A 15155-nucleotide genomic window follows, 5' to 3' on the forward strand; every position below is an offset into this window, starting at 1 on the left:
TGTTTGTGTGAGGATTTGGTAAGCGCTTTGGAAGCGAACAGGGACGCCTTTCTGCCTTGCGTGTGCATTTGTCGCTGCAAATGGTATTTGCACGTAAGGCAAGCCGCTAGAGAGGACCGGCGTGGGGGGAAGGATGCAAGGATGACCCCGTTCGGTGCCTAGCTCGTATCGAGAAATTCTGCGTACTCATCTCCCGGCTTCTTTTAAGCAAACTCCTGAAGCTGCCCCGCGCCTCTCCCTCTCGGAGAGCGTGGCCAAGAGCCGGTGTGCCTGCCGAGCTGCGTCGGGCCTGGCGGGGTGCGCTCCGCTCGCTCGACTCGCAGCCCCGAACCGGTTGGTCGGGTCAGCGCAGGGCACCTCCCGCGGCACCTCCTCGGCGGAGGAGGAAGCGGAGCCGCGGGCAGCGATGGAGGGGCTGCGCCGCCTGCTCCGCGCCGGGGAGGATGCGGCGCCGGGAGCCTCGGCAGCCAGCCACGACGGCCGTGAGTGCGCGGGGGTCGGCGGCGAGGCAACCCAGCGGGCAGCGCTGGCCCTGGGCCCCGGGCTGCCCGGCCCGGAGGCGGCGTGCCAGGGCCCGGCGGGGCTGCCGGGGCGGCGGGGCCCACCCCGACCCCCCTTTTTGCCTCCACCAAAGGACAAAATGGGGGCGGGGGCCGGGGGGGGGGGGGGGGGAAGGTTAAACACGAGCTGCTTTTCACGTGGCGAAAGACATCAGCGCGGAGGAGTGGATGTGGGGTGGGGAGCTGGGGTTTGGCACGTCCCTCTTCCAAGGGACAGACAGGTCCTGCGAAGCGCCCGGCGCCCCGCTTCAGCTTCACCCCTGAAGCTGCCCGGGGGCGTTCGCCGGCGCTCGTCAGGCCCCTGGGGCTGAGCACCTTGTCGACAGCTTCACCGGCCGCCCACACCCCCGCTGCGGGGGCACGCAGCACCCCGAGGACCCTGCCCGGCCTGCCTGCGCCCAGCGGCACGCCGGTCGCGCCCGGCGGTGGGGTCTCCGGCTCCCGCCCCGCAAGCCGGTTTGTGAAAGAACAGCCCGCTCCGGCGTGGGCCGCAGTCGGCGAAAAGGGGTTGGTTACTCGTGGGAACTGAGCCGGAACCGTCAAACGCGGCCGCAGCCGCGTCCTGCGACGGCAGCGCGGCAGCCGGGAGCCGTCCTGCCTGCTGCCGGGCCGGCCAAGAGGGCCGGCGGAGAGTAGGAACGAATGAAAAAGATCGCTGTCGGACTCCACAGCGGCCGTTTCTCCCGTGACTTCTTTGGCTCGGAAAACGGTTATTTTAGAAGAAGGTTCGCCTGACTTAACAGAATACCTGCTTTGCCCGAGTCGTTTTCTTTCTGGTAACACACGAGAAAGCGTAGAGAAAACATGGAAAATGTTACCAAACCGTTAAACATATGATTTAATTTCTAGAAACAACAGAGTGAAAATAATTTTTGTTGTCATTGGAATCTGAATATTGCTTATTATTTTTGTATTCTGCCTGCTTAGAACTCTTCAGCCAGTTCAGATTCCTGGGGTTTTTTTCCACGTGCTTTTGGAGACAATGACAGATTTCATCTTGTGGATACCACAACAGGAAACTAAAAAGGGGAGGGGGAGGAATTTCCACTGTCTACGAGTACTGAAACCCCTGGTGCAGTTTTTTTACTTCATTGGAAGTCATCCATCCTTATTTGTGGTATTACTGAAACACAGATTGGGGCCACTAAAGTAAGACATAAATATGAGGAAAGAAAAATTGAAGGTACCTCAAAGCTTGAGTTTCTGTTGAGGAGTACTTTCTGTTTTCAGGTTAACAAAGTGATTCACTTTTCTGCACCTTTTTACTTCCTTGCCCCTCCAAGAGGGGCAAAATGTTGGGATGTCCAGTACACCGCAGACAGGGCTCTCTACAAAGGAAATAAACTGATAAAATTACTACTTTTAAAGTTAGCTCAAAAGAATAATTGAATATAACTTTTATAGTTATAATGTAAATATAGTCATATACTTATGATATAACTTGCAGGGCCGTAAGCCAGACATTTTGTGTGAAGCCAAAGAACATAACTCCCAAAAAAGATTGACAGCCACAAATAGATAATTGATTGCTGCTGTGACTTGAAAATAGAGCGATTGCTAATAATACAAGGAGTGCCAAATCCTGGACATCCCAGCTTGGACAGAAAGCTTCCATAAATCTGTAGTCTGACAGCTCTATACTCCTGCAATTTCATGTGTGAAAAAAATCGTTTTGCAAAAGCAGCAAAAGGTTGTGCAGCAAGCCGGTGCCGTGGTGTGTCTGGATTGCCACTACTATTAACTCCTGAATTAAGAGGTATTAAGAAACATCACGCCCAGAACAAAAGGTCTTCTTTTTAATAGCGTACGGACAATTCATGACTTTTGGACAGGAGAAAAAAGATCAGTTATTAATTCTTTGTCAGAACCACAACAAAACTGTCCTTGCTGATGCAGATACAGTAAAGAAACATCAATTTCTCTTGTTTCTTTAAGGCAGTGCAAGTAAACTGTTGTGATTGTTCCTGAATGTTCTGAGATGCAACAGCATTTATCTTTCCATCCTCATGTAAGATATCTGTGTGAGTGTTCATCAGCAGTCAGTAGGAATGAATGTGGCCTAACTGTAACTAATTAATTGCAACTAATTGGTGCCCTACGTTTTGTTGCCACGTTTGCCACAAATTGGCCTTGAGCAAGGTATCCTGTGACCATTGGTTTACCTGTGTTTGAAATCAAGGTAGTGGAAAGCTCTGCTGGATGCTTCATTAGGGTGTAGACGATGAAAAGCACAAGTAAGCATTTAGTCTGCGAAGATCCCTGTTCATGATGCTGATTTTGCTGTCAATCACACTCCCTGTCACAGATGCCAGGGGTGCATTTTTATTTGCAACTGCTTTTTTTTTTTTTTTGACTGTGCCCTTGTGTTGTAAAACAAGCTAGTAATTTGTGATCTGTGATTTTGGGAGGATGCTTCTGTTCTTTGAGGTGCTTGGATAATGTCATAGGAAATCTGGAAACAGCTTTGCAAGTGTCCAGTTTGATTTCTAGCTCATTTTGTATAGTACAACTGTGATTATTCCCACTGAGATTATAATCATGGGTAACATGTAAAATGCAATTAAGTGAATGCCATACTGATTTTCCTTAGTGTGCTCTGCAGTCATACTGCCTCAAGCTGTATTGTCATTAGGCCGTTAATGAACTTAGATGTAATGCCGTAGGATGAGCTTGCATGAGAGGCCTCTAAGGAACAGATAATTGCTGCAGTATCTAGTTAACAGAGAGCGCTGTCCTCTTTGGTGGTATCATTGGCCAAGTGGCTTTCAGGCCACAATTTTTTAGACAGAAGATATCTAAGTGACTAACTTTTTAAGTGTGATATCCTAGGAAATTAAAAATATCTACTAACATTTTTTCAACTGATTTAACTGCTACACTTATTTCTTCTAAGTGATTAATTAAATGTTAATGTAGAAACATGAGAAAAACTCTGACTTCTAAGTTAGCTAAACCAGTTATCAGACCCTGGAATTTTATTTTCCAAAATTACTGAGTATTAGGTGTCTAAATGCATGCTGCAGCTACTTTGGCTGACCAAACAGATGTTCACTTTTGGGTTGAGACATTAAAGGAAGGTCCCAATTTAATAGTAAATTCCACATTGGGACCAAATTTTGAGTTCAAGTACACACCTTTCTCCCCCCCCCCCCCCCCCCCCCCTCCGTAAAACTCCTGGTTGGTCTGGTTTTTTTTCAGTTGGGTCTTACCGTTTGGTTACTGCTATACATTTTTATGTATTTTGGTGGTGTGTCCTGTTTTTAAACTGAGCAAGTTTTCCAAGAATAGGAAAGAAATGCTGCAGTTTGTACTGTTCACTGCTATGCCTTTAAAATACTTTGGGACCCATTTAGATGGCGAGAGCTTCATAAATGAACTCTTGATGCTGTGAACAGTGCAAATAATGGTAATCCACGCTGTGAAAAGTCTACCTCTATTTGTTCCAAAAAGTTGAAACTAGAAACATCAGCCAGATTTCTCTAGAGGAGAAAAATGTAATCCTGGAACACTTCTGTGATGAGAAACAAATTATTCTCATAACATATGAAATGAGGACAGATAACAGAAAGTGAGAACAGTATCATTGTCGCTTAAGTTGGGTATGGCTATTTTTTTAGTAATACATTTTTTTCATCATGTTTTTCCACAGTATTGCCAGATGAGAGAGAATTTCAATATGCTGCCAAAATGAACAATTTGGAAACCATGGAAAAGCTGTTTAAAAAGAATGTTAACATAAATGCTGTAGATACTGTAAGTATGAAGTGTCTGACAGATCGCTGATCTGAAATGTGACTCCTCGGGGATGCATGGTGGAATCCCAGCATGCTAGCTCCATCAACTGTAAGGTGGTGAGGCTGCTGGGAGTACCTTCTAGGACCTGATCAAGAAACGTTTCACACATCCAATATGGACAATAGGATTTTTGCAGCGTAACTCACAGGTCTTTGCATTTAGCCAGTAGTCCGTGCATCACACTGGGGACTAAAGACTTCTGAATTGTGGTCCCTGCTCTAATACTTTGTGTACTTGGGTGACTAATTTCTCCAGTTCCCCATCTTTCAGAGCAGGAGGATGTAATCTCACAGTCACCTTGAGAATTAATTTATGCTGCTAGCTTTACAAATCTCAAGTGTGAATTGTTACTGTTTGGTTTGTATGGAACCACGTTCTGTGGCTCCAGACTGAGATCAGAGCTCAGATTTACCCTAGATAGATGAAAATGCATTTCTTATGCTGACATCAACTCTAGGCCTAAAATCTGAGGATGTGTACTTCACAGTAACAAAATACAATGCTGTGTTCCACATGAGAGGTAGTTCAACAGTCGTGGAGTGGTCGTGATATTAATCTGGGAGTTGTGGAGAACAGTTTGCCCTCAATGGCTATGTATAAATCATCTACCTATGCATGTTACTTAATCATGGGTTCTGAAAAAGCTTGCTTCCCATGCCCATGTGCATTTCCCTCCCCCCCTGGGGAACTGAGGAGATAGTGAAGATACATTTCTTGGTTTGTTTGTAAAAAAGAGATGGAGACAAAAATTTCTTTCGAGTAAACTTCTCTTGAACAATGAGAGTATTGCCATCAATTACCTGAAGTCACTTAAAAAATAGTTCTTGCTTCCTTATTGCTTTCCAGAATTCAGAAAATTAAACTAAATACTTTTCCAGTCCAGTAGTTTGAATCTTTACTCTGTCATCCTTAAATCAGGCCTATAGTATCAAAGATTCACTAGCGTAACTATGTGGGTGTTGTGCATTGATTAATTCTGCTAGGGGGGACGTAGGTTACAATGGCAAACCATTCTTTTGTTCATGGTGATCGTTCCTGCCTCTGTACTCCCAAGCCAAATAAGCAAGGCTGCCAAAAGGTGAGTTTTGTTGATAGAACTATTTCTGTGCAAGAGGCTTTTTCTGGCATAAATGCATGTCGTAAATCCAACCTTTTTATGCTTTTAATGTATATAGCTCTAAATTTAAACTAATACATGTATAAGTCAGCCAATCTGCATAGAAGCATAAGAGAGCAAATTCAAACTGACTTTTAAAGTTAATTGCTTAAATCAATTGTATATCCTTGTATGGAAACTATCAGTGCCTTGTGTTAAACCCAGTTATGTTCACTTTAACTGGAAGCAAAACTCTCTCCAATTAAGTTTAATTCAATTTAACCAATCCCTTTTAAATTCAAACCATTAATTACTTTAATGAAAAATTTATCAAGTGTTCCTGATAAGCATCAAACCTATTCACCTGTGTAAAATTACTCACTGTTTGCAGGGTGGAAGCTTTCATTTACACAGATAATGACTCAGTCTGGGAAGGTGACTAATACTGAGTGAGGGAGGAATCTCATCATGCATTGCAGAGATATATTCAAAACCAAGGAGGATACCAAAAGCAAATCTAATTGTGTAAATCTACTCCTCAGCTTTTCAAATCAAACCATATAATAAAATAGTAAACACGGGTGCTTCTTGTTCTGCATGCACATCCTCTAGGCAGTATGATTAGTTAATCCCACTTTGACACTTCAGTGAATTTCAGTGAAGGGATGATGTTACGTAAAGTAACTAAATCATTCTGGTTCTGTCAGAAATCTTCAAGACTGATACTTAAATTCTGTCCAAGGCAAAAAAAGTGCAGACAAAGACCAAGTGTGGCTGTTGAGGGAGAAATATGCAAACGTATATATATTAACAAATATGCTTGTTAATAATTGGAGAATTTAGAAATCCTGATCACCTGCAGAAAGAAAAGAACTGTATTATGGACCTGACAACCAAAGCTTTGCTTATTTCAGCTGAAGCGCACTGCATTCCATTTTGCTGTTGCAAGAAGTCATATGTCAGTGGTGGATTTTCTTCTCCATCACAAAGCTAGAGTTGATATGGCGGATCAGGTAAGCTGGTTTACATGTTTTGATCACACAGTATAGGAATATCTTAGGGGAAAAGTAAAAGTAGATATTTACCTTATGCTGCCCATTTTGCAACGTTAAGTGCTTGCTGTAAATGCTTCAGTTTGTCTTAAGACTGCATACATTTATATGAAAAAACATTGTTAGAGGAAAACCACATTGCCCAGAGCTTTGACTGTGTTGAATACCAGGGTGAGGGCAAAGGTAGTTGAAGCCACTGGCGCAAATATGCTGTCTGTCATAGTTGTGTATTAATCATTGGCCACTTTAGATGAAAGCAATCACTGAAAGTAAAAATTAGCTCTGGGGGTCACTAGGAGCTCAGAAAGTAACTCCCTGTGTTCTTTCCCTCCATTTTTATGTGAGTAGCTTAATGCAAAGCCGTCAGCTACCCCACAGCCTCCAGGACATTAAGAGTTTAGCAGTGTTTAGCTGATTTGATTGGGCCAGATGGTGATCCACAGTGCAAGATTTGATTCAGGTATTAAAACCAAATGTATGGTATGTTATTAATAAACAGGCTAGTCAAACCAGGAGTTTTCCAGTTAGCTGAGTAGTGAAAATAGATGAATAATTTACTTTTTTTTCTCCTGTTTGCTTCTTTCCCCTTATTCACCATATGCGGCAGTGTTTACATTGTAAGTAAGACAAATTCCAGGTTGTGGAGGGTGGAGGGAGAAAGCTCCCTTGTTTTCACATTGTGTTGGAATGAAAAGAAGATGAGAGAGACCAGTCAGTTCCAGTTACCAAGGAGCTTCTGGCTTGGGCATGTTCTTGCAGCGTAGGTAACCATCTCCTTGTTAGTGCTACTTGACTTGCTCTGAAATGTTCTCCCAATCTGCCCTGTCAGTGAGTACCTCACATGCTGCTTTGAAGAGATATGGCCATCTTTCCGGACCCTATCAGCTCCTAAGCAAATCTTGCACTGTTTTAAGTAATGTTTCCCTTTTGTCTTGCAAGCTGAAAGACATTGCCTGAATGAAGCACTTTAAAATTGATAGTCTATGATATAAATGCTAATAGGGTAGTTCTGCAAGAAGCGGACAGTTTTCTTCAAGTAGTAGTGCTCTCTATAACTACAGTTAAGAAATGGATCCCTGGATCTTCCACAGAGTACCACTGCCTATAGTGTTAAAGTAATTTTATTCTGTAACTATTGTAAATTATTCTTTATGGCAAATTATTTTTCAGTGGCTATCTTCCAGATTTGTTGAGGCACTAAGGTGACTCCAAAGATTTTGTGGGTCCTTTAATTACCCTCATAGGGTGCATTGAAGCCAGGTTGGCAATCAGTTTGATCTTGCAATTGATAAGAAATAGAATGAAGATACTATGACTTTTATTTCTTACTCCATTTCAGTTTCTGACATAATTTTTGTATTAATAAGCGTATGGTCTTAAGCATTCTTAGCATTTCTCAGTACAAAAAGTAAGCTGATTAAAAACACACAATAGTGTTAGCAGCAGGTATTGGGTACTCCTGCCTTTAGATTGGAGACTTGACATAAATCATGGTGATGGTTAAGATGCTTATTGATTAAGCAGCACATCTCTAAGGAACCAATAATACATTAATTGGCTAATAAACACGCCACTATTGTTAGTAGTATTAATTCACAATTACATCGCTCCAAGTTGCAGTGATTGAGTTACAATTCTATTGCTTATTATCAGTATTAGTGTTGATACACAATTACATTACTGCAAAGAAATCTTACACTACTAAGCTGCAATTCTGTCACTTGTCCTTCTGCACTTAATATCAAGGTACAAGGTTATCCCTTCTTGTCCACCCTACCATCCCAAGTCTTTCAGTCATGGACCTGATGGAGACTCTAGCAGGAGAGTCCAAGATGGACCCTTCCTATATTGGGGGGAGCTTCAGTCTGCAGGTCAACTTGACCACCATCAGCAGGAGTCCACAATCACAAGACTGTGGACATCACAAGATCCTTCCCTTTTTTGTTCTCCAGCTGATTTCATACCTTGTCTTTTTTTTTTTTTTTCTTTTCCTGAACCCACATTTTTGCTACCCTTGTGCCTCCTTTTCTCCTCCTAGACTCCTCCCTATCAAACAGCCCATGCACAGAATCACACCGAGTGGCTGAGGTGGGAACCTCTGGAGATGATGTAGTCCAGCCTTCTGCTCAGAACATAGTCACAAAAAGAAGGTTGCTCAGAGCCATGTCCAGTCGGGTTTTGATTATCTCCACGGATGAAGACTCCATAACCTTTCTGGGCAATTGATTCCAGTGTTTGATCATCCTTAGAGTAAGAAAAGGTTTTTCTTATGTTTTAGTGAATCTTCCTGTACTTCAATTTGTGCCCATTACCTCTTTCCCTGTCACTGGACACCACCAAGAAGAGTCTGGCTGCATTTTTTTTACTCCCTTCCGTTATGTATTTATGCACAATGAGACCCACCTCAGCCTTCTTTGGATAAATGGTGCCAAGTCTCTCAACCTCTCCTTGTATGTCAGATGTCCTTTAATTATCTTTGTGTCCCTTTGCTGGACTCTGTGCAGTATGTGCCTGTCTCTCCTATACTGGGAAGCCCAGAACTGGATACAGTACTGCAGGTACGTCTCACCAGTGAGTAGAGGGGAAGGATCACCTCCCTTGACCACGTGGCAGTGCTCTTCCTAATGCAGCCCAGGGTACCATCTGCTTACGTGCCGCAAGGGCACATTGCTGGCTCATGTCCAACTTCATGTCCCCCAGGAGACCCAGGTTGTTCTCTGCCAAGCTGCTTTCCAGGCAGTTGGCCCCCCGTCAGTACTTGTACCTGGGGTTGCTCCACGCCAGGTACAGGACTTTGCATTTCCCTGTGTTGAATTTCATGAGGTTCTTGTCAGCCCATTTATCCAGCCTATCAGGTTCCCTCTGGATGGCAGCACACCAATCTGGTCCATCAGCCACTCCTCCCAATTTGATATAATTGATAAATTTGCTGTGGGTGCACTCTGCCCCATCATTTAGGTCATTAATGAAGATGTTAAACAGTACTGGGCCTAGCGTATATTGCTAGTAACTGGTCTCCAGCTGGACTTTGTGCTGCTGATCAGAACACTTCGGGCCTGGCAATTTAGCTGGCTTTCAGTACACCTTGGCATATCTGTTTGTCTACATCTGTACTTCATTGGTTTGCCTACAAGGATATAATGGGGACAGTGTTAAAACTGTTATGAAAGTTGAGATAAACATTCACTTCTCCCCCGCCTCATCCACCAGGCTAGTCTTCTTGTTGTATAAGGCTCTCAGGTCTAGTTATTTTTTCCCCTTGGTCATAGTTGGGAAGGTTTTTCAGGGCAGACCTCTGAGCCACAGTCACAAATTTTGCCCAAGTCCAGCTTTATTGTTGTAGCTTGTGCACCAAATGCATGTTCCATATTGCCCTCCACTGTTTTCCACTGCAATTTCTGCTTGCTGTGCCCAGTTTGGGGCTCCCCAATACAGTAAAGACATTGATAAGCTGGAGCGATTCTGGTGCAGAGTCCCTAGGATGATGAGGACTGTGACTCATGGTGTGTGAAGAGGTGCTGAGAGAGCTGGGTCTGCTCAGTCTTGGGAGGAGAATGGTAAGGGAGAGTCCTTATGACTGTCGACAGCTCCATAAGGGGAGAATATAGAGAAGACGGAGTCAGACTCTTCTCGGAGGTGTACAGTGATAGGACAAGAGGCAATAGACACAAATTGCAACATGGGAGGTCCCAATTAGGTACAAGGGGAAAAGAAAATTCACTGCCAGAGTGGTCAAACACTGGAACAGATTTTCCAGAGTTTGCGGAGCCTCAATCTTTAGGCTATTCAAAACTTGACAGGACAAGGTCCTGAGCAACCTGATCCAGTGGGATAGGCTTTGAGCAGGAGGCCATAGAAGTGTCACCTCCAGAGGCCTCTTCCAGCCTGAACTGTTTTGTTATTCAGTGAATAGTTTGCGAGTAGAAGTATCGTGAAGTCCCCATCACAGCAAGCATCCTGCTGTCCAGAGTGTTATATCAACATGCGTAAAAACTGTTCCTGTTCTCCATTAGAGATGGGAGTCAAGCTATTTATTCCTCATTTACAGAGGAGAAACTGGAGAAGGGTTATAACTGCTAGGGAAGTGCCTTGATCCCTCCTGCTTCCTTTAGGTTTCTCTGATTCCATCTCTTAGACCAGGTGCTTTTATGGTGGAGTATGAAACTCTTGTGTTGACACTTAGCACAATGAGCCATGATTTATGATGCTGCACCTGGACACAGTACACACAAATTGAGGAAGACGTGAAAAACCTAGAGAGATTGTGGCCAAGATGGGAGACACCGACTGGAAGTTCCTTATCTCTATTCCTTTTGGCTCTAAGAAGTTAACAGTTGTGGTTTTGTTTCGGGGTTTTTTTTGTTGTTTTTTTGTGTTTTGTTTTGTTGTTTTGTTTGTTTGTTTGTTTGTTTGTTTGTTTCCTATAAGAGAATAACTTTTCAGAGAATTTGGGAGAATAAGAGAGAACCTTAAGAAGAGGGCTAACTGGAAAATTATGGAATTATGGTCACTCATGGAAATATAGTCATTATATGTCATCACCTGAAATGTCATCCACCACACCCAGTGCTAACTATCTATGTGATTTCTGGAGAGAGGGAATAATTACCAGGTAGAATTTAATCCCCCCATTTTAAAATGGGAACAGTCCTTCTCTGGAGATGCCAGACCTTCTGTCAAGCAGGGCAGCTTGAACATTTAGCTAGGTCTTGATGCGTGACATTTAGCTTAATTTAAGTGAGATGAATCCCACTCACACTGCCAGGTGTTAATACTGATTTTCCAAGAGCCTGCAGAGCAGAACCCACTCATACACTGAATTAATCAAAAAGATATAAAGAAATTTGTCATGAGATATTTTGGTGGTAATTTCTGCCTTTATCATTTTATTTGAAGCATGGCCTGACCGTGATTCATCTTGCAGCTTGGACTGGAAATCTGGATATCATGCGAAAATTAGTTAAAGCAGGTGCTGATCAAAAGGCTAAGAATGAGGTTTGTTGATGCCAAATTTTTACCAACTCTAAACATGTTTGTGTTGGAAAAAAATCAAACTTGTTGTTACAGAGTTGCTTATGGTTTTTCAGGAAGGAATGAATGTACTGCACTTTGCAGCTCAGAACAACAGTGTTAAAATAGTTGATTATTTTATCCAAGATCTTCATCTGAATGACTTGAACAAGCCTGATGGGGTACAGTATGTTTCTTTCTGTTTATTTCTTTGATGTCATGAGGCATCTGTTGTGAGCAAAACAATCTTGACTTGGGGAATTTAAATGAATTTTAATTTATTGCCAGTTATATAAACTTTTAATTACTGATTTGAATATTGAGGAACAAGTAAGAAAACCAGCCAGACAAGCACTTGGGGAAAACAGCTTTCCTCCCTCTTTGCCTGTCCCAGCTGAACTTGAGACACGTCTCCTCCCCTGCTCCCCTTGCTTTTGATACACGTGATGCTCAGTCCCATCGGTGAGGCAATGAAAGCCAGAGGAGGTTGGTGTTAGTCCACAGTGGTTTCCTTTTTTTTCTGCTCTTTGTTTCTTACTCTTTTCCTCAGCTCCAGCAAGTGTTCTTCCATGGGCTGCAGTCACCCTGCAGGTGTACCTTCTCCGGTGTCTCCTCTCTTGCATCCTTTCATGTCTCCTCCTGTATCTCCCCTTCTGCATCCTCCCCGTAGCAGTGACCACCCTTTCTTAAACACATTTTCACAGAGGTATCATGTGCTTCTCTGATGGGTTGAGTGCTGACATGAGTCATGGGTTGAGTGTCGTCAGTTTTGTCCATTGTGGAGCCAGCTGGAAGAGGCTGTGACCAGCACAGGGCAGTCTCTGACCTCCTCCCACACAGCTCACCCCCACAGCCCCCTGCCCTTATCAAAACTTGCCAGTTATGGCCAACACGGGTATATTTCACCAATGTAGAACATAAAACTACGTGCAGCCATCCTAGAGAGGTGCACCAACTCTTCAACAGTGCCAGAGCCTTGTCCTCATCAGGTTTGCTGTGGTTTTATTTTTACTTCCCACAATGTTGGGATCTTGCTTTGAAGGCTTACTTAGCAAAGTAAGATATTTTATCTTTACATGAGGTAAACTAATTCTTTGCAGGCTCTGTCACCAAACTAACAAAGCTCCCCTATCCTTTTTTTTCGAGGCTTGAATTGTATTGACCCAATGGTGCAAAATTCTGAATTCCTCCTGCACGTGGCAAGGCTGACAAAACAGACTTAATTTAACAAAACAAACTTGTGTGTTTTAGGCCTTAGAAAAGGAAAGGTGAAGAAGAATATTCTTTATGTTGAGGTTACTTCATATTTATCTATTGATATATATCCTTTTTTTTTCTTAGACATTTAACATAGGCCACTATCGGGTAGTGTCTGACTAGTGGTATGGTTTTATATCAAGATAACTTTCTGCAATTGAGTTGTAAACAGTTGGAGAAGTTTTTCTTAGTTTAACCACCACCAAAAAAACCCCCATAATGTACAGCACTAGATTCGGGCCTCCTGGATGAAACTTCTGAGATACGGTTGTTCTGGTCTGTGCTTGCAGAATTCAGATCAAATGTGTTACGCCATGGAAATAAATCTTGCAACTCCTTTACTGCCTGTCTCTGAGTATCCTTAGACTTTTGATAAATATTTTCATACTGAGAATAATTAAGAATTAAATGTTTTGAGCAAATTTTCCATCTTGTTACTATTTCTGAAGACTTTTCAAATATATTCTTCAGGGTATGCAAGATGTGTAATCTGTTTTTTTAGACTAACTAAATATTGCATTTTTTTTTTTTTAATTCTTACTCTTTTTGTGTATATCTACTTTTTTGTTAGTCTACTTAGTCATACAATATATACATTTTTATGCAGAATACACATATGCATGCCATGTATCTAGTAACCAGAAGCAAAGTATTTTTACTTCAGTAACACTGTGCTTCTTTCCATAACTGTTTTCTAGAAAGGTAAAAAGCCATTTCTTCTGGCATCTGAAAAAGGCCATGTTGACATGATAAACAATTTGATTTCTCTGAAGATGTTTACAAATGAAAAAGATAAGGTAAAGTTTTCTTTTCCACAGAAGTACTACTGAAAATGTGCTAGTGAAGGATTACTTTGTTTCAGTGTAATTACTATGCAACTAAGTAATGTGAATAAGCTATACAGACTTCACAGTGCTGGTAGTGATATATATTGGACCAACAAATATACAAGGATGATTTTTCAGTAATTAAGGGAAGACAGTGGCAATTCTGGTCTTATTGCCAAGAGACTTTTCCATATGCATTAATAATTCATGTAAAGCAAGACTAGCATTTGCTCTGTTGGGAGAAGTGGGCAAGTCTGCTGATTAAGGTGTCGGCCTCTGTACTTGTATTTCCCAGTTTTTCACTCTGCTTGGCTGTGTCTGTGTGTAACTGCTAAGTCCTGGATGATTAATTTTTCAAAGGTGTTTAAATACTTCAGGATGCAAATAAGCACCTATGGGGATTTTTCAGAAGTGCCTTAACACTTCAATCTGATTTTGTTTGCTTTTGACACTGCATTTTAAGGTATCTAAGTAACTTTCAAAGTCCACCCTTAAATTTCCTTACTCCTTACTCAACTATTTGTGGAATGAGCAAATTGGTAGTTCTCTGCATCTGTGGCATTGCAAGGATAAATACATTAAAAATTGTGAAATGGCGAGATACTGCATTTATAGAACCCTGTAAGTAAGCACGCACGAAGTGGTGGTGTTTTTTTGGTAGTTTAAAAGTTGCAGTGCAACCCAGAGCTCTATTGTGCCTAAGCAGTTTAACAGCAGAGGTTAAAAGACAGTATTCTCCCTGACATCTAACAGGCTGAAGGGGTAAACAGCAATGATGGAAGGCCAATGCTGTGATCCTACAGTGTAAGTAGGTAAGAAGCCGGGACAGTAACTCATCTCCTGGGTCACTAAGAGCAAGCACACTGTATCCATAATTTTTAAAACGGATTTGAATTTCCCCACGCTCCAGCCCCCCAAGTGCTGTGAATGAAAAGCTGTTCATTCAGAAATGAAGGTCCACTTCTCCTAATTTCCAGCTTCAGTTTGGTTTTAGCCAGTTTCATACTTTTTCTTGTGCCAGCATTGTCTTCTAGCTCAAAACCTGCTGCTTTTCCTGAACTTGCTCTGTGTTTTTATTTGCTTGCTGTTGTGGTTTGGTTGTTGTTTTTTGGTGTTTTTTTTTTCATTAGCTAGTGAGAAATTGTGCTGATGGTGAAGGAGATTGAAGATTGTGACGTTGGCATCAAAACCACTACAAGTTTCTATATACTTACCTTGGATTTGGCCATTAATCTTTAAGTCAGTGATCTTGGGGGGTTGATGTAGTCTCCATCCTTGTAGGAACCGGAACCCAAAGTTTTCTTCTGATTCATTCTTTAGGAGTTAGAATTGTAGGTCTTTTCACTGGTCATACACTGCAGTTTTCAGAATATGAGGCAGCCAACTAGACCAGCAAGGTCATGTCTGTGTACATGTGAAAAGGTCCCTTTCAGATTAGTCTGAATCTTGGAACAAGCTGTGTGGATCTGCCTCTTTCTCCTTGTATGTAAAAGAGAGATGTATGTAAAATACCAAAGGCTTTGTGTTGGTTTTACTTGATGTTTTGACTTTATTCTGG

The 15155-nt window shown here is 42.3% G+C and overlaps 1 protein-coding gene across 4 annotated transcripts in view; it reads left to right on the top strand.

Annotated features, from left to right (window-relative positions):
- Positions 1-386: 386 nt before the first annotated feature.
- The window catches only part of ANKDD1B (ankyrin repeat and death domain containing 1B), a 30545-nt gene continuing 15776 nt past the window's right edge, over positions 387-15155 (top strand). For 3 of the 4 annotated variants that reach the window (XM_049795440.1, XM_049795443.1, XM_049795441.1), the window contains exons 1-6: positions 387-482; positions 4210-4313; positions 6366-6464; positions 11400-11498; positions 11591-11695; positions 13469-13567. In XM_049795440.1, coding sequence (XP_049651397.1) covers positions 407-482; positions 4210-4313; positions 6366-6464; positions 11400-11498; positions 11591-11695; positions 13469-13567 — 582 coding nt within the window. In that variant the 5' untranslated portion in view covers positions 387-406. The remainder of the gene's footprint in view (positions 483-4209; positions 4314-6365; positions 6465-11399; positions 11499-11590; positions 11696-13468; positions 13568-15155) is intronic. The other variant, XM_049795442.1, reaches the window with a different exon arrangement.

Source organism: Accipiter gentilis, chromosome Z, assembly GCF_929443795.1.
Source record: "Accipiter gentilis chromosome Z, bAccGen1.1, whole genome shotgun sequence".
NCBI lineage: Eukaryota > Metazoa > Chordata > Aves > Accipitriformes > Accipitridae > Astur > Astur gentilis.